At 50.5% G+C, this 25,549-nt stretch overlaps 1 protein-coding gene across 1 annotated transcript in view; it reads right to left on the bottom strand.

The window, feature by feature from the left end:
* Positions 1-14,044: 14,044 nt before the first annotated feature.
* PGBD5 (piggyBac transposable element derived 5) overlaps positions 14,045-25,549 on the bottom strand; it is a 97,276-nt gene continuing 85,771 nt past the window's right edge. Inside the window, exons 6-7 of the mRNA XM_052641459.1 lie at positions 15,580-15,685; positions 14,045-14,240 (exon numbers count right to left, since the gene is read on the bottom strand). Of these exons, the coding sequence (XP_052497419.1) occupies positions 14,045-14,240; positions 15,580-15,685 (302 nt within the window). The remainder of the gene's footprint in view (positions 14,241-15,579; positions 15,686-25,549) is intronic.

The following is a 25,549-nucleotide window of genomic DNA, read 5'->3' as shown; positions in this document are numbered from 1 at the left end:
GGGGCTCAGCCTTCTTTATATTCTAGCTGTCACATCTGTACATGACTACCGAAAAAGCCATAGCTTTGACTAGATGGACCTTTGTTAGCAAAGTAATGTCTCTGCTTTGTAATACACTGTCTAGGTTGGTCATAGCTTTTCTTCCAAGGAGCAAGCATCTTTTAATTTCATGGCTACAGTCACCATCTACAGTGATTTTGGAGCCCAAGAAAAGAAAATCTGTCACTGCTTCCACTTTTCCCCTTCTATTTGTCATGCAGTGATGGGACCAGATGTCATGATCTTAGTTTTCTGAATGTTGAGCGTTAAGCCAACTTTTTCACTCTCCTCTTTCACTTTCTTCAAGAGGCTCTTTAGTTCTTCTTCACTTTCTGCCAGAAGGGTGGTGTCATCTACATATCTGAAGTTATTGATATTTCTCCCCGCAATCTTGATTCCAGCTTGTGCTTCATCCAGCCCAGCGTTTCTCATGATGTACCCTGCATATGAGTTAAATAAGCAGGGTAAGAATATACAGCCTTGTCATACTGCTTTCCCAATTTTGAACCAGTCCATCGTTCCATGTTCAGTTCTAACTGTTTCTTCTTGACCTGAATACAGATTTCTCTGCAGGCAGGTAAGGTGGTCTGATATTCCCATCTCTTTAAGAATTTTCCATAGTTTGTTGTGACCCACACATTCAAAGGGCGTTAGCATAGTCAATGAAGTAGAAGTAGATGATTTTCTGGAATTCCCTTGCTTTTTCTAGGATCTAGTGGTTGTTGTCAATTTGATCTCTGGTTCCTCTGTCTTTTCTAAACCCAGCTTGTACATCTAGAAGTTCTCAGTTCATGTACTGTTGAAGCCTAGCTTGAAGGATTTTGAGCATTACCTTGCTAGCATGTGAGATGAGCCCAGTTGTACGGTAGTTTGAACATTCTTTGGCATTGCCCTTCTTTGGGACTGGAATAAAAACGGACCTTTTCCACTAAGCATAAGGTCCTCAAAGTTCAGCCACATTTGCACTGTTGCAGAATATCCTTCTTTTCAAACACTAACATTGCATCTTATGTTGGTGAAACAAAAATTATTTTGAAAGCAGAACAAGAGAAAGTTTAAACATAAAATTCTCACTCTTCCCGACTGGGCCCTCACCCTCTTTAGTGTGCATGGTGCATCTGCACTATTCGTTAACCACATCCTTGCAAGCCTGCTTGCCAAGAAAAAGCAATTTCCTCCTGGCACCATCAGGGTCAGTCTTCAGGAGATAACATCGATCCTGTAAGGAGTCACGATGACCTGCGCTCACCTGGTTGGACTATGTCAACTGTCCATATGTTACCATGACATGTGATCCTTTGTCTCAAAAATGTGTAGAGCTGTGTTTCCCTCTGACAGGGGGAACAGTCCTCAGAGCTCTCTGAAAGACTGTCTCCTGGGTTATAATCCTCATGTTGGTTTGAATAAAAATCTCCATTTCTCTCTTAGATTAACCACTGATTCATTTTTCATCAACAATGTATAGCCCACATTGTCTTTATCCAATCATCTGTCGGTGGACATTAGGTTGTTTCCACATCTCGGCTGTTGAGAACAGTGCTACAATCATCATGGGAGTGTTAATGTCATTTCAAGATCTTCATTTCAATTCTTTTGGATAAATACCCAGAAGTAAAATTGCTGGATCATGTGGTAGTTCTATTTTTAATTTCTCCAAAGAAGACATACAAATAGCCAACAGGTACGAGGCGACTGAAGCTCAGATGGTGAAGAATCTGCTTGCAATGCAGGCTACTCAGGTTTGATCCCTGGGTCGGGAAGATCCCCTGGAGAAGGGAATATCAATCCACTCCAGCATTCTTGCCTGAAGAGTTCCATGGACAGACCATGAGGTTGCAAAGGTTCAGACCAACTGAGCATCTTTCTTTCATTCATTCATGGGGGGAAGGGTAAGGGGAGGAAGCTAACATTGCAATCATCAGCAAAATGCTAATTAAAACCACAATGAGACCTCATACCTGTTAGAATCATTACTATCAAAAAGACAAAGACAGCAAGTGTTGTCAAAGGTGTGGAGAAACTGGAGCCCTCAGGCATTTTCTGTGAGATGCCCAGTGGTGCAGCTGCAGGGGGAGGCACCCTGGAGCCTCCTGTTTTCTGCTGTGGATTCTGGTGGTAGCTGGTGAGGAGATCTCAGTTCTAATACTGAGTGAAAGCCTTTTGGAAGCAGTCCCTCTTCTGAAAGCACCTGCACATCCACAGTCGGCTTTGGGCCGCCTGGGCATCCTCTACCATCTCCATGTTTTGAGCACCTTCTCTTGTGCCCTGAGATGTGCACACAAATGAATCTTTTAGTAGCAAGTGTTCCCTGTTACTAAAAGGAAGGGGGTACTCCACAAGCAGGGGTGTCTGGTGAAACATACAGATTTAGAAGAAAGGAACCCCTGCAGGGCTGGCGGTGGGGCACTCTGGACTGGTTTCCTAAACCTGTTCTGCTCCTAAGACAGAGATCCCCTCATACAGAGGCTCTGCCCCTGGATGTCATCCCCCTCCCCACATCCCTTGGACCTGCAATCCCTTGGTTCCCTTCACTCCACTTGGAGCTGGACTGTCTCCATTGGGTCCTGATGTTGCTTGGAGGCGGGGTGCATGACTGGGAAAAAGAGGGAACATGGACTCCCCCATGGCTGGGATCTCATCTTTTAGGGGGTCTCACTTTTCACACTAGAAAGATCGGCCTCTTCCTGGAATACGCCCTGTATGTTCCATCCTTTACCTGGCCTTCTGCTTCCAGGGAGGTTGACGCATACCAGGCCTCAGGCTTGAGAGCAGGAGGCCTGGGACAGGGCTGACCTCCACTGTTACTGGAGTCGTCCCTCCGCCTACCGAGCCCAGGATCATTAACGGGGGCAGTAGTCCCCGAGTGTCACACCCTGATGTCTTCATGGTGATCTCTGTAAAGAAGTCAGGCAGGTCCTTTGTTCCCAGAAACCGAGGCCCACAGAGGCACTGGGCGCTTTCAGGGTGGAGCCTGTGCCCAGACTGCCGCCGCACAGCCTCAGAGCACATCCCCCTGCAGAGGCCGCCGCCATGGGTCACTCTGCACAGGACCCCCAGGGCCCCTCGGCAGGGTCCAGGCTTCACAGTTCTCACTTCCCCAGGGCCACCCTGTGGGCAGGTCTCTGGCCTGGACAGCCAGGCCCTGCAGGATCCTGTCTTCTGTTCCTGCTCCACCATGGTCACTGCAGTAGGGAGAAGCTTCCTGAGATGGGGCAGGCTGCCCAGCCGAGGCTGCAGCGACACACAGGGGACACGCTAAGAACTCTGGGCAACCCTCTGGAAACTTCCAAAGGGTGTTGGGTCCCCTGCTGAGCCCAACAGCTCTGCGGGGTCAGGATGCTTCGCTGTCCTTGGCCTCTTGGGGCTGCAGCCAAGATGAAAGCAGGAGTCTCATTTTCACATCCGCAGCAGTCCTAGTCAGAAGTCAAGCCTTGCCTTGGTCCCTGGGGGGAATCCCAGAGGAGGGGAGGGTTCTGGTAGCTGAGACCACCTGCGGGACCACGGCAGCTTGTTTGCGAGGGCCCCACAGCGTGGCTTCCCTCTCCCTCCCCACCTTCCGTCTCAGCCCCTCCCTTTCCCCACAGCCAGGAACCACCGTCCTGCCCTCCGGGGCCTGGGAGCACTCTGCCAACCACTCTGCTGGTTCTGCTCCAACACCCTCAGCTTCCCCAGAGGGCACCTTCCCTGTCCTGGTGGGTTGGCCTCCTCTCTGAGTCCCGTCCCCTCTGCCACAGCCTGTTCCGCCCAAGATCCCTGCTCTTCCCGAAGGGCCCAGGCGCAGCTGCCCCCATGACCTCAGCACAGTCTGGCAGAGGGTGGGGCTGGCTGGGCCCCTGGAGCTGCTGCGCCGACCCTCCCCTGGGACCTGCTCCAAACAGAAGCCCCTCAGCCTAGCCTCAGCACTCATCAAACCCGAACTGTCCTGTTGTCTGTAGAACTAAGTATCTGTACAAACACTGTACAAGCACTTCTTGGTTTACTGGGTCCAACCCTCTCGCCCAACTTCAGGACGGCAGGAGTCTTTATCTTGTCACCTGCCCCCTCAAGGGCCTGGGCCTGGTAAACACCTGGCACACGTTTGCAGGGGAACTAGTGTGGAATTGTGTCCCGAGTTCCTTTTCCATCCCTGCCCCCAGGAAGTCATCTGTGAGTGTGACTTGCTTACTGCTCTCTCTCCCAGCGCTGTATCAGTAGACACCTTGTGTGTCTCTCGCTGCGGCATCCACTGGGCCTGGAACCCTGTGCGACCCTAACTGCAACGCGGGGGAAGCAGTGCGCTGTGCAGAGACCGCGGAAGGGCACGCGGCGTCCTCTGCTGCCCTCTGCTGGTCGGACATGGAGAGGCTCAAGAGAGGTGGGCAGATTGGGGGAGGGCCGCGTCGTTATTTTTCACTCTAACACTCTTGGAAACAGACAAAGCCGCCTACCCTTCCCAGCGCTTATACAGTCTACAGCAGGACAACAATCTTTCTGGGTTTTTAAATATTTCATTCTGTTATCCTCCTGAATACACTTATCTGGCTGGCAGTGAGTCTCGATTTGTGCGGTTGTTAACTCGTGGTCTGTAGACATTCTGACTTGGTGGATGGTGACTGGATAGAAAGCCACTACTACCATCTGCCTTGAGAGAGGGCAGATCTTACCCAACCTTTTTCCACTTCCTGGGGTGGGGAGGGAGGGGGCCCGGGTTGGTGGGTCAGCTGCTGCCCCCAGACAGGATCTGTGCGGGGGAGACCGGTGTCCAGCTCCCTGGCTTCCTCAGAAGCAGCTACTTCCTCCAGGGCCTGTCTCTCCTTGGAGCACAAACTTGAACATGGATGCATTTCACCTGCCCCATAGTGTCAGGGTGGTTAAACAGAGGCAGAACTGTTGGACTTTTACCTGTTGACCCCAAGACTCTCCCAGTGGCAAATCCCAGAGCCTCTGGCCCAAGATGGGCCCATGTGACGCAGGCTTGTTTCAAGCAGCAAGCTCGTTCATTTTGTGTAGTATCCACAGCTGACCTCTCTCTGATCCCCCATTAACATTCCTTCAAAAACAGCCTACCCTATTTGTGAGAAAATATGGTCGCTGTTCCTTTTTTTTACATACTGTTATTACTCTGGTCACATGAGATCTCTGTATGTCTCTCCCACAGCTTGACAGTCCCTGATGGCAAAGGCTGTCCTTGCTTACATCCCCAGTGTCTAGTGGTTCAGAAGAGTTCATACAGTTGATTTAATGAATGACTTTTAGTCCACTTTCCCTCTGCTATCCTATCTCTCAAATCAGAGTGGCTGTTTAACTTTCCAAGTATTTCTGTGAACCTCAAAGAGAACCACACCAGCAGGGGACATGATGAAAGTTCAAGAAACATGGCATGGAAGGGGGGCCCCTAGGATGAGTCAATTAAATTCTGATATCCATTCTCAACTATAAAGGGGTTTTTGTTTCATCTGTGTTGAAGCCAAGCCTCTTTCTGGGCTGTCTCTACCCTCACAGTGTCTTCGATACAAATGTTCACATCTCCCACCCGTTCCACTAGTGAATCGCAGTGGTGTGGTGACGATAGTTGCAAGAGGGAGGGACAAGACCGGCCCCTCTGAATCTGGAGAGGACAGTCAGGGAGCGATTCCAGGGCTCACCAAAGGAATGTGGAGAGGGAGGTGGGGAGATAAAAGGCGGGGAAGAAAAAGGAGAGGAGATGCATACAGAGGCGGGAGTAAGAGGCAGTGATGTAGAGAGGAAAGTTGGAAGGAAGATGTAAAGTTGATGGGGAGGAAAGTCACCAATAAATATAAAATGATCATGAGAGGTCAACAGAACAATTCAGCAAAGGTAATTCCAACATTTAATGAAAGATGTGGCAAGCAAAGATACCATGGAAACTTTAAAATTGTGTTTAAAAGTTAGTTTTGGCTATGAAAGAACTTAAAACATTGCCATGATGTACTGTAAAAAGTTTTAATTCTTATTTTAGGTTATTGAGGTTAAACACATGCTCCTCAAAATCTTTTATCCTCCTCCAATGATGTATAAAAAGAACCCTGGAAAGTGGCATCCAACACCTCATAATATAAAGACTTTCTATTATGTTAATGGAAACAATTCCCACTCCTTGGCCTCCTAGATTACCACCCAAGCCAAAGCTTGCTCTGCTGATGCCCCACACAGGCCTGCTCCACTTGTGGGCACTTTCCCCCCCATCTCTCACTTTGCTCCCAGGGACCTGCCTTCTGGCAGTAAATGCTCATCCCAGTTGTATGCCTGATTCCAGAACCTTCTGAGGAAGGGGAGGACAGGGCAGTGCTGGCGGCTGCAGTAGACCCTGCAGGCTGCACAGTTCAACCTCTGACAGTGGGGGCTCCTGTGCCCCCCACAGGCAAAAGACGGGAGGTGAGAGAAGGGAGGACCCCAGCAGTCTCGGACGCCCCCAGGAACAGCAGCGGTTGGGAAGCCTCAGGTGGTAGAATGTGCTTGTGGCCCCCCGGGTCCCCTTACCTGCCATCCCTCTTCACTTTCAGGAGAATCCCTGGGGTGGTTCCCCAGGCTCTGCCTAACCTCTGCTATTATTTACTTCTGGCAACAGATCCCACACACAGTCCCTGATTTCCTTTGTCCTGTAATCCCCTCCTGCACCGGCCCTCCCCGAAAAGAAAGCAAATGCAATGTATCTTACTATATTTCAAAGCTGCTGAGTGTAATCACTTTGTTGAAGAAATAAAAAACACATGATTAGATATCTGACTTGAATAATAATTTGGGGGGTCATACTTAATATTTTAGTACTCAGAATTAGCTCATTTCATTTGTAAAAAAAAGGTGTTTCAAGCATGCTTTGTGTAAAATCAAAATCTTGACTTTTAAAAATAATCAAAAGGGTCTGCTTTACTGTCACAAAAGGGATGGAGAAGAAGTTGTGTGATGTCAACTGTGATGCATGCAGTTTCCAGGAAGATTAAAAAATTTCTCCTAAAGATTCTTAACTGAAAAAACACAAGATAATGCTAATGGTGGCAACAACAACAAAATGTCAAGCAGCAATCTTTCCAGATTCTTTGACACAGATGTCCCTGTCAGAAACTCTGTGGAAGTGGGCACCATCACGAGGAAGAGGAAGGGGCTGGGGGGAGGGTAAGCCCTCCTCTGGACACAGCATCTTCATTCTGGTTACAGCACCTGCCAGGGGCCAGGCCCTGGGAATGGGGCCTCAATCCCTGCCCATTTTCTGCTCTTCCTTAGTCAAGATCAGACCTGCAGCAACAGTGTCCTGCCCAATGCCGCCCCTGTCCATCAAGGCGGTTAGCAGTAGGCAGCGTCCCCTGCTTTGGAAGGTGTCCTGTGCCCATGCTGGGCAGCTCTCTCTGGTGCTGGAAATCCCCTCCCCTGTGGCGAGGCGCCTCCGGGTGACCTGCACCGTGCCCAGCAGCGGGGAGGAGGACCGGAGACCGCTGCCACGCCCCTGCCCCGGGCCAGCGCAGCGCCCCACTCACCACCCCGTCTCCCCAGCTGCCCCTGCTATCATTCGCTTTCGATGTGGACCCACTGTCCTTGCCTCCTGGACCCCTGACTGGTCGATGCCTCCTGCTGTAGGGAGGGGCCAGGACTGGACACGGGGCTTCACTGGTACTGGAGCTGACAGAGCATCCATCCCACTTTTGACACTGTACTTCTATTGATAAGCAGTGATAAGTATCAATAAGGATCACGTCATACTGGGCTATTATGTTGAAATGGATGAAAGTTACCCCAAAATACCTCAACCAAAAATCTCACAACTCCAGTTCTAAAATTTACACCTAAAAAGGTATACAACTGCTTTGAGTCTATCTTTTTAAACCTACTAAAATCACAGAAGCCCCATTCCCTCCTTTGTGTACTACTTACAGGAAGTTCCCAACTGTGAAGCTAGATGTATTTTTTTTAAAACAGCTAAGTCTAGGGGGAGACCTAATTAAAAAGCTAAAATATCATCTGTCCCATTAATTATTTTTTCCACCACTCACTGTTGCCTGAACCGCAGCCCTTTCCTAGTGGAGGAAGGCAAGGAAAGAGGTGGGCACACTTCCCAGGGGAAAACAGAACCAGTTAGAAGCTTCTGAGGGAGTGAAAGGAAGTGTCACAACCTAAGGTGAGTACGGATGAGGCGAGAAACTTTGCCGGTGCCTCTTGAGCAGCTGAGGCCACTTCTCGCTCTGTTGCTCTACGTGCTGCCATGCTCTCCAAAGACAGTTACATATAAACCAGCTGGTCCTGGTCAGAGGCAGGCCTGCTCCAGCCTCCTGAGGCTCAGATCCCGTCTTCCTGGGGGTGTGCAGGCAGGCGCGTCCGCTGCCTGCCCAGGTGAAGCGCCCCACGGTTTGGAGGGGGGGGTACTGTGCCCCGGCAGCAGTTCCGACAGCACCCCCACCACACAGGGCTTGCCCCTTATGGAGACCTCCTTCGGGTGGAGCCCACACATGTGCACCCAGCGCCCTCGAGGCACAGATCATGCCGTTTGCTAGCTGGGTGCCTGGCTCTTGGCACCATCCCTGCCGGAAGAGTGAGCCGCCAACAGTGGGGGCGGCGGTGGGAGTGACTGAGTTCCCTGGAGCCACCACGGGCGTGAAGCATCACTTTCCCCACTCAAGGAGGAGGGGCAGTGATGGTCCTGGCTCACAGGCAGTCCTGAGGAGTAAAGGGAGGCACTGGCAGAGTCGAGAGCCAGGCCCGGGTGTAATACTCATTACTGTGGGTCACAGTTTGGCTTTGATATAGCCTTGTCTGAGGAATGTGTAAAAGAATGAACCACAGATTAAAGACAGAGATCGGGCAGGGAGGTGCTCTACCCCTGCGGTCCTCCAGCTGGGAGATGCGGTGTCTTGGGTGTGCTCCACTGTGACCCTTCACCCTCTGCTGCAGGACACCCCACCTGACGGACACCCACACCCTCACACCTGCACCCACTCCCATCTCCTCCTTCCCCTCATAGTCCCCACAGAAGTCAGGGGCCTGCCTCTCCTCCAGCTCAGCCTTCATCTCCAAATATGGAAACAAAAGGACTCGCTTCCAAGTAGCGTAGGAAAAAAGCCCTACATCTGCAGCACAGTAGCTGATGGAGAAGAGACACAGCCAAGAGTCTCCCCTCCTCTAAGGAGACCCAGTCCTGGTTGTGCGCAGGTGCACGGCTGCTCTTCACTCCCACGGGCAGCGCCTCCAGCAGTGGCCACAGCCGGGAGGGCCTGGGCGGTGGAGAAAAGGGGCGTGTTCTGGGCCGGGGGTAAGACGCAGGCCCAACACATGGGACACATCTTCACTTGCTGCTCACATCCTCGAGCGACGCTCCAAGTGCCCCCCTGGTACTGATACCCTCTTGTACTTCTTAATGGGAGAGGAGGACATACTCAGAAGGGAGCTTTAAAAATCCTTTTAAAAATGAGCCACACAGAGAAGCCACATGGAATAAAGGCTTAGGTAATGGAGTCACAGCACTCTTCCTAATAAAGACAGAAGGTGTTTAGGGTGACAGTCAAGGGTGCAGAACCACAGGGCCATCCCGCAGAGCTCTCCTCCAGAGTGGGCTGCGGAGCCCCTTGGGCAGGGCTGAGGCATTTCCTGGGAACTGTGTTCAGTTTCCTGGGTTCCCTTTCCTTTGGAGCCCTTGGCTTTCTACACCCAAGACTGCTGATGAGCCTTTGCCCATTGTGGGGCTAGAACGAGACACAGACACAAGCTGGCGAGTGGGCAGCCAGCACCTGGGGAAAGGGATCATGACGCTCTGGAGACCTGCCTTCCACCCCTAACCCCTGGTCCACAAGACGGCCGGCAGGCACCTGGGGAGAGGTTCCAGGGGCACCCCTTCCCCTTCACCTCCCCTTGTGCCACCTGGTGAGAGGTCAGCTGGCTCAGCACAGGGCTGGCTGCAGCCGAGGGCTCTTTTCCAGCCAACCACTGCCCAGACCTCAGCTCACCAGCAGGTCAACCTGGGCTGGATCAGGCCTTCAGCCAAAAGCTCCCGCCTGGATCCAGGGCAAGAAAGGAATGCAGCTGAGAGAATGGTGCAGGGAGGGGGTGCACCTTGAGCATCTGCAATATTTTAGATCAGAAGAGAGGTTTGATCTCACCTGTCTATAAAGCCTCAGACAGGAGAAAATGCCCTATAAAGGCATTACATAAACTGGGCCTAAAGCCGCCAGCCCCGCTGGTGAATCCGGGGAGCAGTCTGTGCAGTGGTTTAGACCATAGTCTCAGCATCAGGCCCACCGGCTCACCTGGGTAAGCAGTAAAACGTAACCCTTGCCAATGCCTGCCTGCAAGCTGGGGACGCAGGTGTCCAGGCCCACCCTGTCGGGAGCCTGGGTGGAGAACTGGGGCACAGGGAGCTCTCTGGGCCCATGGACGTGGCCGTGTCTGTCTGTGCATGGCTGCCCATGGTGCAGGTCAGTGAAACCTTCCTCCCCTCTCCCATCAGCCTATCACTGAGTTGTTCCCCTCCACCTCAGGGCCTGCTGTGGGGGGTGCCTTTTCCCTTCGCCACAGGCTGCAAGGGGGCATCTCTCACTGGTGGTGGTGCGCCTGCCTCGCCCCCTCGTCAGGGGCCCTCTCCAGGCAGGGCTCCTCAGGGTGGTGGCAGTGTGCCCCACTACAGGCTGGAGGGGGCATCTCTCAATGGTGGCGGCACACCTGCCTCGTCCCCTGTCAGGGGCCCTCTCCAGGCAGATGCTGAGACAGGGCTCCTCAGGGCGGCGGCGGCACCCGCCATGCACCCAGGTCCTCCTCGTTCATCTGTGATCTTATCTCGGCAGCAGCTACAGAGTTAATCCATTTTTGGTGGCCAGGTCTTATCTAATGCAGTCAATAAACTGGATTTCTTTGCCCAGAATGGTCCAGACGCCAAGTTTCTATGTCACTTACCTGAGTTTTGAAATACTCATGTAATGTTCCAGTGACCAAAGTAAAATATTGTTCAAAATTGAGGCTTTGGGGAGGAAGCAGAGGGTGGGAAGAAAAGACAAATACAGACCCTGCTAAAGAAGCTACCAAATCCAAACAGAAAATCATCCTAATCAGAGTTTCCTAAGAATTAGCGGTGGTGTTGGTGGCTCAGTTGCTTGGTACTGTCACTGTCTGACTCTTGTGACCCCACGGACTATAGCCTGTCAGGCTCCTCTGTCCTGGGATTCTGCAGGCGAGAATACTGCAGTGGGTTGCCATTGCCTCCTCCAGGGGATCTTCCCAATTCAGGGATAAAACCTGAGTCTCCTGCACTGCAGGCAGTCTCCTGCATTGCAAGCGGATTTTTTACCTCTGAGCCACCAGGGAAGCCCAAGAATTACCTTACCTACTTCCAAAGACAGCTGAGGCCATGTGACACAGCAGAAACTGCATGGAGCCCAACAGTTTACCTTGCATTCAGCTATTGGATGTTCTCTGGAGAAGCTTGGAAGTCCTGCTGGTGCTTTCCCGACAGGGCTGGGAGCTCACTGTCCACCCTTTCGTTCTAGACCCTGCAGCAAAGACCTCCCACAGGTCTGGTTTGCCACAGAATGAAGGGGGCCACCTACCTCCCAGCCTCTGCCAGGGCCCTGCTGGCAGCCTCTCCCCTGAGAACCTCTAGCTGGGCCCCTTCCTGGTCGAGAACAATGACCAGCTTCCCAGTGGGCCTGTCCAGTGTGGACCTGCCAGCCTTCAGACCCAGGGAGGTAGGGAGTCTGGTGACTTTTGACCAGTCACCCCACACCCCATCCATGGGTGCAGTCCAGGTCCCTGCAGGCTTTCCTAGTCAGTGCCGCCTGGCATTTTGTCCTCCTAGAAAGAGAAGAGAAGTCCCTTTGAACCCAAGAGCTGAGGCTCTCACAACAGGTTCCACCAGAAACCCAGCTAACCTGCTGGTCCTCAATCATTTATCAGAAACCAGGGGGCCACCATCTTAAAACCAGAGCACTAACAGGGCATAATTACTCTATAATTACCTGGTAACGTGAAGTCACCCACTATGGGTCACAGCAGCACCTCTGGAGTTGACTAAGAATGACACACGGCCTAGCAGAGAACAGACCCGGGTGGAGGCAGGCATGACGCGTCTAATGGCAGAGGCATCTATCAGCACAACTAAGCAGTCACAGGACAGGGCATCATGCGCATTTCTACCCATCAACAGTCAACTGGATTTTTCTTCTAAACTGCTCGTTGGTTCATGATACTAGAGTGGCAAGATCATACAGACAAGATTATACACGAAATCAAGACTCACAAGAGCAGCCTGGAGTTTGTCTTTGACCTTTTAAACAAACTCACGTATTAACAAAGAGTCAACATCTAAATAGACTTTTATTTTTTCTTTTACTTACTTGGACAGAAAAGAAAATTCATCAGCTTCCATTAGTCTCCCTAAGTGTTGGAAATGCATTAAACTCAGAAATAGAGGACCTTGTAGAAAAGCATCACAAATTAAAAATAGATTTCTCCATGTGGTAAAAGTTCTTTCAATCCAATTAAAGGACACGGCAAAGGTGTTTTGAAACACAATTTAAAATTTGGCCTACAATCCGTGGCATTGAGTTAAAGCCACAGGGCGAGGTGGCCATCGTGAACTGGGTACAGATACGATGTGATCTGGAGCATGCCGCCAGCAACACTTGTGATTAACTGAGTGACAACAAGGAAGAACATCCCAAAGCCTGAGTAGAGGAGGTGTGCATTTGTAAAAATAAGGGGGTGACATAGATTGGGTTGAAGGGAGATCACGTAACTTCAGAAATTACTCGTTTCTTATCTGTGGGGACAGCCAGACCAGCCGACCACCCTAGCGGAGGTCTCCCAGGGAGATGTGTGAACCTTGGTTCAGAGAAGGCCCAGGTGTTCTGAGAAGTAAGTAGAGCCCTTGCTGCCAGCTGCTCATCATGGAGGCCTTTCAGGCTGGTGATGAGCAGACCCCAGGCTCTGGGAGTCACACCCAGCCAAGCTATACAGGGGGTCTGCCAATGCCCGTCACACCATCACGAGGCAGGCAGTGAGGCTGGCCAGCACTGCCCAGGGACCACACGAGAGAGAGAGCGTGGTCACCCACAGAGACAATCTTGTCTCAGCCGTGCTGTGTATTTTCCAAAACAAGTAATTCTGCCAGTGACGGCGTCTGTGCAAAGCTCAAGGTCCACAGGCCCCCACGGTCTGATGGACGCAAAGTACCCTTTCTGGCCCAGGTTCAGGCCCAGGCCCGTGATCATGCAAGGAGCCACAACAGGGTGGGGTGAGAGGGTGAGGACAGAAGAGGGACATTTCCTTTTACAGAAGATCTTGAGCAACAGTAAGAAAATAACCTGAAGATATATCTAAAAATAAAAACAGCATCACACTTCACCGCCATCCTGTCACCGTCTTTCTCCCCATACACCAGCCACTCCGGGACAGGCAGGAGTGCCTTGTGCACACACCAGAGTGGCCCCACTCTCCATACCAACACTGCCTTTCAGCGATGCCAGGCTGTTTCTTCTGCTATGAGCCCTGTTCTGAGCTGCCCACTCGAGGCAAACACTGGCAAACCCTCCTACATACCCCCAGACAATCCCAGCTGCACACGGCCCAGCTGGCTCCCTTCCCATCACCCTCAGACACTGCGTGACCTGAACCATGGCGTGGACATCTTTCATCTTCACCAGCTCGTTCCATCCCTGGAGCCCATGATGGCAGCAGCCCTCCCGGGTTCCCTGTGCTGAACGGGCTCCCAGTGGCCTCCAGGGGGACTGCAAGGGTGCCCTGCTCTGCGCTGGTGGCATGGAAGGTCTGGCTCAGGGCCACACCTGCAGGGTGCTCACTCCAAGGTGGTGGCCACTCTCCGGAGGGAAGCCGTGCTCTTCTCTGTGTGGAGACCGGATGGTGCTCCCCTCTGACCAGGTCCATCCTGGCGCCTCCAGAGGCCCTGAGCACCCTGCCTGGACTGCAGCCACACACAGGGCGTCCACGGGTCTCTGACCGGCAGGGCAGACATCAGGCTCCCCCGCCCCTCCCTGGACCTGGTCCTTACCTAGCCCGGGCCACGCCCAGGACATCAGAGGCTTGGAGAGGTATCCTCCAGGCCCAGCAGCTCTTGCACGAGTCTCTCACCGAACTGGGCCCGGCTGTACCTCTTCACGTGGTAGGCGTCTGACATCTTGTACAGAATGTAGGCGTTATTGACCGCTATGCTGACGGCAAACCAGAATACCTGTTGCCAGGTCTTGTTCGGTTTATGAGAAATGAAATACCTAAGAGGACAGAAGGGTAAAAAGGGCTGACTCAGATGGTGCCCAGGTGCCCCGTGCAGGAGAGATTCCCAAAGGCCTCGTCAGGCTCAACAGGGTGCTGTCGGGAGTGTGGGGGTGGGAATCAGGCTGGGGAGGGGGGAACAGGGAGGGGGGAGGACAGCTCTCACTGAGGCTCAGGCACGTGAACTTTACTTAAGATGAAAATAGTCCCTAGGAAAGGATCAGGTGGAGGAGGTGGGTCACCGCAGGGGCCACTGAACCAGGAGCCAGGCCTGTGTGGTGTGGCTGGGGCTCAGGAGGACACAGGGCTGCGGGCTTCCCTGCACAAGCGCGGCGCATCCTGAGCCCCTCCTGCCACGACCACCCGCAGCTCCTTGCTCTTCTCTTCACCACCCCACCTTCCCCCAGACGGAGGACAGCTGTCACCTCAGGAGAGCCTTCTCTGCTGGAGAGCCCCGCCTCAGGACCCATCCCTGTGCCGCTGCCCTCTGCAGGCATGTGTGTCTCTGCACCCCAAATGCCGGGTGTTGGAGGGTCAGCAACCTCAGCACCACTGAGGCGCCCAGCCAGGGCAGCCTGCGATGTCTGCTCCATCACACAGACTGCCCTGTGAGCACCACCCAGGCCCGTGAGCTGCCAGGCAGGCCAGGGCTCCAGGAAGACACTGCAGTGACTCTGAGGGAGTGGGGCGCCCTCTACCTCTGGGCTTTTCCAGGAGGCCCAGGTTCCTGCACTGCCCTCCCCACCAAGCAGCCTGGGAGACGTCAATGACCCTCAAGGAGGGCTGAGAAAAACGCCCACCGCCCTCTGGGTTAGTCTCACCCTGTTTTAGATTGTGAGGTTCAGGCCCAGTAGTTAACAGGCCAAGGTTCAACCGCTCCCGATGTGGGCATGAGAGCTGCCTGGAGACAGCACTGGGGCATGCATACGTACATGCACATGCGTGTGGTCCACACGTGTGCACTCATGGTGATACTGCACCTGAGCCCACACTCACACGTGAAACGACTAAGTAACCACGGTTCACCCACTGACGTGAGGGACCGCGCCCCGTCTGCGGAGGGGACACTGGGCAAGGGCCTCAGGGACGATAGCGGGCAGGGTCGGGCCTGACGGCGGACGTGGAGGAAGGGGAACAGGCAGGGCCACAGTGTGGGCAGCCAGGCGGTGGGAGGTGGGGGTGGCCGCGTGGCTGGGCCCTGGGGGACGCCGGGCTGAGGGCTCAGGGTTTTCTCTCTCAGGGTCTTCATCTGTCAGCTGATGGGGCAGCTGATCGCCCGGTAGCCCCTGCTCTCGGCAGTGAGGCCCCCGCGACGCTCACCGGCGCCGGCTCACTTACTTGCTGTACTTGTCGTCGTACTTGCAAATGTAGCTGAGGTGGGCCGCGAAGGCCTCCACGGCCAGCGGGCAGGGGATCTCCCCGCTCCTCCTCTTAATGATCACTCCTGCAGAGACAGGCGGGACACCCCCTCTGAGCCTCCCCTGCAGACCCCCATTCAGATCACGTTCTTCTCCATCCTGTCTGCTTGTCAAAACAGACAGCAGGGGAGGAGATGGAAAAAAACCACTATCAACAACATCACTGAAGCTTCAGGGGAGCTGAGGAAAGCAAGGGCAGGTGAGCAAAGAACATGGATCCGCAGCACAGACCAGGGGAGGGCCCGCGGCAGATAATGGCAAAGGCGGGTGTGAGTGGAGCAGGGCTGGAGCATCCGACGGGGCCCTGAGAGCAGAGCGGAGGCCAGGGCTCACCGGCCCCCGCTTCCCTTCCCCAGGCTCCCGCTCCCTTCCCCAGGCCCCCGCTCCCTTCCCCAGGCCCCCGCTCCCTTCCCCAGGCTCCCTCTCCTTCCGCCAGGTCTGAGAGTGGTGCAAGGAGGTGGCCACCACTGTCAGGGGGCCAGGGATCCGGCCCACCTGCTCTGCTCAAGGCAGGGTTCAGAAGAACCAGGAGCCGCCTGACCCCAGGCTCCGCCACGCCTCCACGGTGGACAGAACCCTTTACCCTTTACTGATCCTCAAATGTACTCTCTCACATGCCTTCAAACACCGTATCCTCCTTAACACAAATGGAACTGAGTCCCAGGGCCACGACCAAAGTCACGGCAAGAGTGAAACATTCCACCGACCAGGAGTGAGAAGCAGAGAGAGATCAGTCAGCCCTCTCCAGGCTGGTGCCCAATAACCTGTCTTCCGAGACCTGCCCTGAATGGGGGGGCCGTCCACTGCACCCCCAGAGGTGATGTGCGGGCTGGAAAGATGGTCAAGTGTGGTGGGGGTTACACAGCATTTCCTCTGAGCAGCCTCCCCAGCAGCAGCACCATGTGAGGCAGAAGAATGCCACTGTTTTCAGGGATTAGTTCGCAGGGCTGTGAAATTTTAGCACTGCTTAAATATGTGTGGGATAGCTCCTCCCGGCCGCCGCCCCTGACCTTGGACGTGGGGTAACTCCTCTTGGCCGCCACATCTTGGGCATGGGGTCCTCCCAGCTTCTGCCCCTGACCTTGGACGTGTGGTAGCTCTTCTCGGTCGCACTTTGTGCGCTGGTCGCAGCCACCTGCGACCTTTCAGTGCCAAGAAAATGCACAGGTCACAGCAAACACCCTCTTCCAACAACACAAGAGAAGACTACACATGGACATCACCAGATGGTCAACACCGAAATCAAACTGATTATATTCTTTGCAGCCAAAAATGGAGAAGCTCTATACAGTCAACAAAAACAAGACCAGGAGCAGACTGGCTCAGATCATGAACTCCTTATTGCCAAATTCAGACTGAAATTGAAGAAGGTAGGGAAAACTGCTAGACAATTCAGGTATGACCTAAATCAAATCCCTTATGATTATACAGTGGAAGAGAGAAATAGATTTAAGGGCCTAGATCTGATAGATAGAGTGCCTGATGAACTATGGAATGAGGTTCATGACATTGTACAGGAGACAGGGATCAAGACCACCCCCATGGAAAAGAAATGCAAAAAAGCAAAATGGCTGTCTTGGGAGGCCTTACAAATAGCTGTGAAAAGAAGAGAAGGGAAAAGCAAAGGAGAAAAGGAAAGATATAAGCATCTGAATGTAGAGTTCCAAAGAATAGCAAGGAGAGATAAGAAAGCCTTCCTCCACGATCAAGGCAAAGAAATAGAGGAAACAACAGAATGGGAAAGACTAGAGATCTCTTCAAGAAAATTAGAGATACCAAGGGAACATTTCATGCAAAGATGGGCTCCATGAAGGACAGAAATGGTATGGACCTAACAGAAGCAGAAGATATTAAGAAGAGGTGGCAAGAAAACACAGAAAAACTGTACGAAAAAGATCTTCATGACCAAGATAATCACAATGGTGTGATCACTCACCTAGAGCCAGACATCCTGGAATGTGAAATCAAGTGGGCCTTAGAAAGCATCACTACGAACAAAGCTAGTGGAGGTGATGGAATTCCAATTGAGCTATTTCCAATCCTGAAAGGTGATGCTGTGAAAATGCTGCACTCAATTTGCCAGCAAATTTGGAAAACTCGGTCGTGGCCACAGGACTGGAAAAGGTCAGTTTTCATTCCAATCCCAAAGAAAGGCAATGCCAAAGAATGCTCAAACTACCGCACAATTGCACTCATCTCACACACTAGTAAAGTAATGCTCAAAATTCTCCAAGCCAGACTTCAGCAGTACGTGAACCGTGAACTTCCAGATGTTCAAGCTGGGTTTAGAAAAGGCAGAGGAACCAGATATCAAATTGCCAACATCTGCTGGATCATGGAAAAAGCAAGAGAGTTCCAGAAATACATCTATTTCTGCTTTATTGACTATGCCAAAGCCTTTGACTGTGTGGATCACAAGAAACTGTGGAAAATTCTGAAAGAGATGGGAATACCAGACCACCTCACCTGCCTCTTGAGAAACCTATATGCAGGTCAGGAAGCAACAGTTAGAACTGGACATGGAACAACAGACTGGTTCCAAATAGAAAAGGAGTACGTCAAGGCTATATATTGTCACCTTGCTTATTTAACTTATCTGCAGAGTACATCATGAAAAACGCTGGGCTGGAAGAAGCACAAGCTGGAATCAAGATTGCCAGGAGAAATATCAATAATCTCAGATATGCAGATGACACCACCCTATGGCAGAAAGTGAAGAGGAGCTAAAAAGCCTCTTGATGAAAGTGAAAGTGGAGAGTAAAAAAGTTGGTTTAAAGCTCAACATTTAGAAAACGAAGATCATGGCATCTGGTCCCATCACTTCATGGGAAATAGATGGGGAAACAGTGGAAACAGTGGCAGACTTTATTTTTGGGGGCTCCAAAATCACTGTAGATGGTGACTGCAGCCATGAAATTAAAAGACGCTTACTCCTTGGAGGAAAAGTTATGACCAACCTAAATAGCATATTCAAAAGCAGAGACATTACTTTGCTAACAAAGGTCCGTCTAGTCAAGGCTGTGGTTTTTCCTGTGGTCATGTATGGATGTGAGAGTTGGACTGTGAAGAAAGCTAAGTGCTGAAGAACTGATGCTTTTGAACTGGGGTGTTGGAGAAGACTCTCGAGAGTCCCTTGGACTGCAAGGAGATCCAATCAGTCCATTCTGAAGGAGATCAGCCCTGGGATTTCTTTGGAAGGAATGACGCTAAAGCTGAAACTCCAGTACTTTGGCCACCTCATGTGAAGAGTTGACTCATTGGAAAAGACTCTGATGCTGGGAGGGGTTGGGGGCAGGAGGAGAAGGGGACGACAGAGGATGAGATGGCTGGATGGCATCACGGACTCGATGGACGTGAGTCTGAGTGAACTCCGGGAGTTGGTGATGGACAGGGAGGCCTGGTGTGCTGCGATTCATGGGGTCACAAAGAGTCGGACACGGCTGAGCGATTGAACTGACTGAACTGAAATATGTGTGAGTAGTGAAAGTCACTCAGTCCTGTCCAACTCTTTGTGACCCCATGGACTATACAGTCCATGGAATTCTCCAGGTCAGAATACTAGATTGGGTAGCCTTCCCTTCTCCAGTAGTTGAAGTAAAAATGGCTCGTCACCCCCTCCCCACTGAGGGGGAGGGAGACAAGAGTCACACAGGTCCATCTGCTCAGACTCAGCCCTAAACCAGGACAGTTTTTTGTCTCCCAATCCTGCTCCCCAAATACTGACTTTCTGCACTGATGAAGTGCCTGGAGATCTTATGAGAGGCTGAGAAGCTAGCTCTGGAGGTGTGGGGACGCTTGGGCAGCACCCAGGTAACACGCTTTCTAAAGCCTCAAGACCTCAAAGAACCATGGTGCCCGTCCAGGGCCTCCTCCCAGTCAGAGGCTCCTGGGGCCCGGATCCTGAGAGCCTCTCTCCACAGAGACACTCTACTGTCGGATGCCGCAGCCACATGCAGGTCCTCCAAGGCTGGGCTCTCCGCCTCCACGGAGGGCGGTCTCTCTACAGCACCCTTCCTGCGGGGACCTGCCCTGGGGCCTCTGCTGACCACCCAACCCCAAACACAAGTGAGCAAACACCCCCACCTCACACCTGGCCTGGGTGCATGGCCCAGGGAGGCTTCCCATCGCCGGCTCTATTTTAATTTGCCTGACTTTCAACTACAGCCTCCTCTGGGGCTAAAGAGGCCCCCTTAGGGCTTCCCAGATCCATGTGGGTATGAGCAGGTCAGACTGTCTGATAAAATCCCCTCCCTTCTCTCTTCCCAGAGGCAGGGGACGCCTCGCTCTGAGGCAGCAGGGTCCCAGCGGGTCGGGTCCACTCTCCAGGGATGAGGGCATGGTGCTGGCTGGGGCCCTGCGGTTCCCACCGGCTGCCCTCAGCACCGGCAGGGCAGTAGCTTCAGGGCTGCTCACCCAGGTGTGAGAGGCCTGCTCCCCTCCTCTCGGAAGAAGAAGTTTCCTCCCTATTCCTTCACACTTTTGAAATTAAATGAGGATTACAGCTGGAAATAGAAGACTGGCTTCAAAATCCAGGTTTCTGTCAGTCTCTTTGAGCATTTCTCCAAGGTTATTACCAGTCCAGCCTCCTCCCTAGTGATACCTTAGATTTCAGATACTACTCAAGATGAAAAGGGTGAGATTGCTGTCCTATTAATATTGTTTTCTGAGGACTGGAAAGTTTTAGACATTGGAATATTGACAAGAGGTTATGTGATATTTATTGTCTCTGCTGATGTCATAACCAGGGATAATGTGTTGTCTCTGGGTGCACCCTTGTATGTCTGTGGCTGGGTGTGACCCTCTGCACATCTATATTCTAAGAGTAAACCTCTGTGACACTGTAGGTTCACATGGGCCTATGACAGAACTACCTGTCTTCCTGTTGCAGGGGTCTGTCTCTCCGCCTCCTCCAGGTTTTTTGTGGCTGGGCTGATGTCCTTTCTGCCCTTCTCTAAGTCTGAATGAATGAGTCAAGACCTAACACACAGACCTGATATCTGATATGCAAACATTCCACACCCACACGAGCCTCATGGACTGTGAACTCTATGGGCAAAGAGGGAGATGGAAGACTCAAAAAGGATTTGGTTCTTCATGGGGATGACTCTGGGTAAATGACAGCATGTAACTCAAAGAGCCTGCATACCCTCACACTGAAGACTGAGTGCTGAAGAATTGATGCTTTTGAACTGTGGTGTTGGAGAAGACTCTTGAGAGTCCCTTGGACTGCAAGGAGATCCAACCAGTCCATCCTAAAGGAGATCAATCCTGAATATTCACTGGAAGGACTGATGCTGAAGCTCCAAAACTTTGGCCACCTGATATGAAGAGCCAAATCATTAGAAAAGACCCCGATGCTGGGAAAGGCTGAAGGCAGGAGGAGAAGGGGATGACAGAGGACGAGAGGGTTGGACGGCATGACTGACTCAATGGTCTTGAGTCTGCGCAAGCTCATTGAGAGGGTGAAGGACAGGGAAGTCTGGCATGCCGCGGTCCATGGGGTTGCAATGAACTGGACACAATTGAGTAACTGAACAATGACAGGGCTCACACTTTCTGAAAGAGCGCTCATTCTCCCTTAGAATCCGGAGTAAAGAATAACAAATCAATCCCTAAAATGTTCAGTATGAAAAGGCAAAAAGATGTGACACTGAAAGATGAACTGCCCAGGTTGGTAGGTGGCCAATATGCTGCTGGAGAAGAGCAGAAAAACAGTTCCAGAAGGAAAGAGGAGGCTGAGCCACAGTGGAAACAATGCCCAGCTGTGGATGTGTCTGGCAATGACAGTAAAGTCCGATGCTGTGAAGAGCAATATTGCGTAGGAACCTGGGATGTCAGGTCCATGAAAAAGGTAAATTGGAAGTGGTCAAACTGGAGATGGCAAGAGTGAACACCCACATTTTAGGAATCAGAGAACTAAAATGGACCCAAATGGGTGAATTTAATTCAGAGGACCATTATATCTACTACTGTGGGCAAGAATCCCTTAGAAGAAATGGAGTAGCCATTATAGGCAACAAGAGTCTGAAATGCAGTACTTGGGTGCAATCTCAAAAGTGACAGAATGACCTCTGTTCATTTCCAAGGCAAATCATTCAATATCACATTAATCCAAGTCTATGTTCCAACCATTAACACTGAAGAAGCTGAACAGTTCTATGAAGACATACAAGAACTTCTAGAACAAACACCAAAAAAAAGATGTCCTTTTCATCACAGGGGACTGGAATGAAAAAGTAGGAAGTCAAGAGACACCTTCAGTAACAGGCAAGTTTGGCCTTGGAGTACAAAATGAAGCAGGGCAAAGGCTAACAGAGTTTTGCCAAGAGAATGCACTGGTAATAGCAAACACCCTCTTCCAACAACACAAGAGAAGACTCTACACATGGACATCACCAGATGGTCAATACCAAAATCAAACTGATTATATTCTATGTAGCCAAAGGTGGAGAAGCTCTATATAGTCAGCAAAAATAAGACTGGGAGCTGATTGTGGCTCAGATCATGAACTCCTTATTGCCAAATTAAGACTTAAATGGAAGAAAGTAGAAAACCAATAGATCATTCAAGTATGACTTAAATCAAATCCCTTACAGTAGAAGTGACAAACAGATTCAAGGGATTAGATCTGATAGACAGGGTGGCTGAAGAACTATGGATGGAAGTTCGTGACATCATACAGGAGGCAGGGATCAAGATCATCCCCAAGAAAAAGAAACGCAAAAAGGCAAAATGGCTGTCTGAGGAGGCCTTGCAAATAGCTGTGAAAAGAAGAGAAGTAAAAAGCAAAGGAGAAAAGGAAAGATATACCCATTTGAATGCAGAGTTCCAAAGAATAGCAAGGAGAGAGAAGAAAGCTTTCCTCAGTGATCAATGCAAAATAAAGGTAAACAATAGAATGGGAAAGACTAGAGATCTCTTCAAGAAAATTAGAGATACCAAGGGAACACTTCATGCCAGGATGGGCACAATAAAGGACAGAAATGGTATGGACCTAACAGAAGCAGAAGATATTAGGAAGAGGTGGCAAGAAAACACAGAAGAACTACACGAAAAAGATCATAACGACCCAGATAACCATGGTGGTGTGATCACTAACCTGGAGCCAGACATTCTGGAGTGTGAAATCAAGTGGGCCTTAGGAATCATCATTACAAACAAAGCTCGTGGAGGTGATGGAATTCCAGTGGAGCTATTTCAAATCGTAAAAGATGATGCTGTGAAAGTGCTTCACTCAATATGCCAGCAAATTTGGAAAACTCAGCAGTGGTCACAGGACTGGAAAAGGTCAATTTTCATTCCAATCCCAAAGAAAAGTAATGCCAAAGAATGCTCAAACTACTGCACAATTGCACTCATTTCACACAGCAGCAAAGTACTGCTCAAAGTTCTCCAACCTAGGCTTCAAGAGTACATGAGCCAAGAACTTCCAGATGTTTAAGCTGGATTTAGAAAAGGTAGAGGAACCAGAGATCAAACTGCCAACATCTGCTGGATCATAGAAAAAGCAACAGAATTTCAAAAAAAAATCTACTTCTGCTTCACTGACTATGCTAAAGGCTTTGATTGTATGGATCACAACAAACTGGAAAATTCTTCATGAGATGGGAATACCAGATTACCTTACCTGCCTGCTGTGAAACCTGTATGCAGGTCAAGAAGCAACAGTTAGAATGGGACATGTACAACAGACTGGTTCCAAATCAAGAAAGGAGTAAGTCAAGGCTGTACACTGTCACCCTGCTTATTTAACTCATATACAGAGTACAACATGCAGAATGCCGAGCTGGATGAAGCACAAGCTGGAATCAAGATTGCCAGGGGAAATGTCAATAACCTCAGATTCCCTGGTGGCTCAGGTGGTAAAGTGTCTGCCTGCAATATGGGAGACTCGGCTTCAATTGCTGGGTTGGGAAGGTCCTCTGGAGAAGGAAATGGCCACCCACTCCCGTACTCTTGCTTGGAAAATTCCATGGATGGAGGAGCCTGGTAGGTTACAGTCCATGGGGTGGCAAAGAGATGACACGACTTACTGACTTCACTCTCTTCTTTCACTTCAGTTATGCAGATGACACCACTCTTATGGCAAAAAGCGAAAAGGAACAAAAGAGCCTCTTGATGAAGGCGAAAGAGGAGAGTGAAAAAGCTGACTTAACATTCAAAACTCAACATTCAAAAAAAAGATGATCATGGCATCTGGTCCCACCACTTCATCACAAATAGATGGGGAAACGATGGAAACAATGACAGAGTTTATCTTTTAGGGCTCCAAAATCACTGCAGATGGTGACTGCAGCCATGAAATTAAGACTCTTGCTCCTTGGAAGAAAACCTATGACTAACCTAGACAGTGTATTAAAAAGCAGAGACATCACTTTGCCGACAAAGGTCAAAGCTATGGTTTTTCCAGTAGTCATGTATGGATGTGAGAGCCGGACTACAAACAAGGCTGAGCTCTGAAGAATTGGTGCTTTTGAACTGAGGTGTTGGAGAAGACTCGTGAGAGTCCCTTGACTGCGTGGAGATCCAATCAATCTGTCCTAAAGGAAATCAACCCTGAATATTCATTGGAAGGATTGATGCTGAAGCTGAAACTCTAATACTTTGGCCACTTGATACAAACAGCTGACTCACTGGAAAAGACCATGATGTTGGGAAGGATTGAAGGCAGGAGGAGAAGGTGATGACAGAGGATGTGATGGTTGGATGGTAACGCTGACTCAATGGACTTGAGTTTGAGCAAGCTCAGGGAGATGGTGAAGGACAGAGAAGCCTGGCATGCTGCAGTCGATGGGGTCACAAAGATTAAAACTCGACTGAGTGACTAAACAACAGAATGTTCATAAGTAGTTACATGTTTTCTGAAATGGGAAATTCTGCTCACCTTTTACAAGAGCATATATGTTCATAAGAGAAGACAGTATAAAGCTGGCAAGCAGTCTTTAGAACATAGGAGACTCCGTCATCTGGGTGATATTTAAAATAAGTAGGGAAAAAATAATTATTTGATCAATGGTTCGGGAACACAGGTGGGGCTGCTTGGTCAACCAATCTTTGCCACTTATCAAAAAAAATAGTAGCACCCTGACTGATGCCACATACCAAAATAAATTCCAAGTGCAAAGAGCACAACATCACATTATAAAACAACCAGGTGGACTATTTACTTACCCGGCCTTGGGACAGAGCAGGGTTTTTTTTTAAGCATGAGAACAAATAGCATGATTAACAGCAATGCGTGCCTGTTAAGTCTGATTCTGTGCGACCCTATGGACTGTAGCCCACCAGGCTCTTCTGTCCATGGGATTTTCCTGGCAAAAACTGGAGTGGCTTGCCATGCCCTCCTCCGTGGGTCTTCCCAACTCAGGGATCGAACTCCAGTCTCTTATGTCTCCCATATTGCAAGCAGGTTCTTTACCACTAGTGCCACCTAGGAAGGCCCTCAACAGCTGTGCCTATGTGGAAATGAAAACCCTTTGTACGTTAAAAATACTGACCATAAATGAAAGCAACAGGAAGACAAGTGCATAAAAATACCTGCTATAGGCATAAAATCTTTCATAAAATTTCAAGTTCCTAAGACAAGTACTTCAAATGAAAAATTTAAAAGAACATGACAAAATCATCAAAAATCAGCTGATAAACACATGAAGAGATGTTCAGCCTCACCAGCAGTCATGGCAATTTATAGTTAAAATTTTATAGCATTTTCAGCCATCTTATTGACAAATTTAGGAAAGAAAACAAATACAGTGTTGGTATAGCAGGAGAAATCTCAGTCTCTTGTGACCACTGCAGTGGTAGTAAGTACAGCCTTTTGGCAGCACAGCATCAGAGTCTTAAAACCATTCAGACCCTTCAGCACAACCGTTTAACTTTTAGATTTATCC

This window comes from Budorcas taxicolor, chromosome 5, assembly GCF_023091745.1.
Source record: "Budorcas taxicolor isolate Tak-1 chromosome 5, Takin1.1, whole genome shotgun sequence".
In the NCBI taxonomy this organism is placed as follows: Eukaryota; Metazoa; Chordata; class Mammalia; order Artiodactyla; family Bovidae; genus Budorcas; species Budorcas taxicolor.
This window is presented reverse-complemented; position numbering and strand designations above follow the sequence as displayed.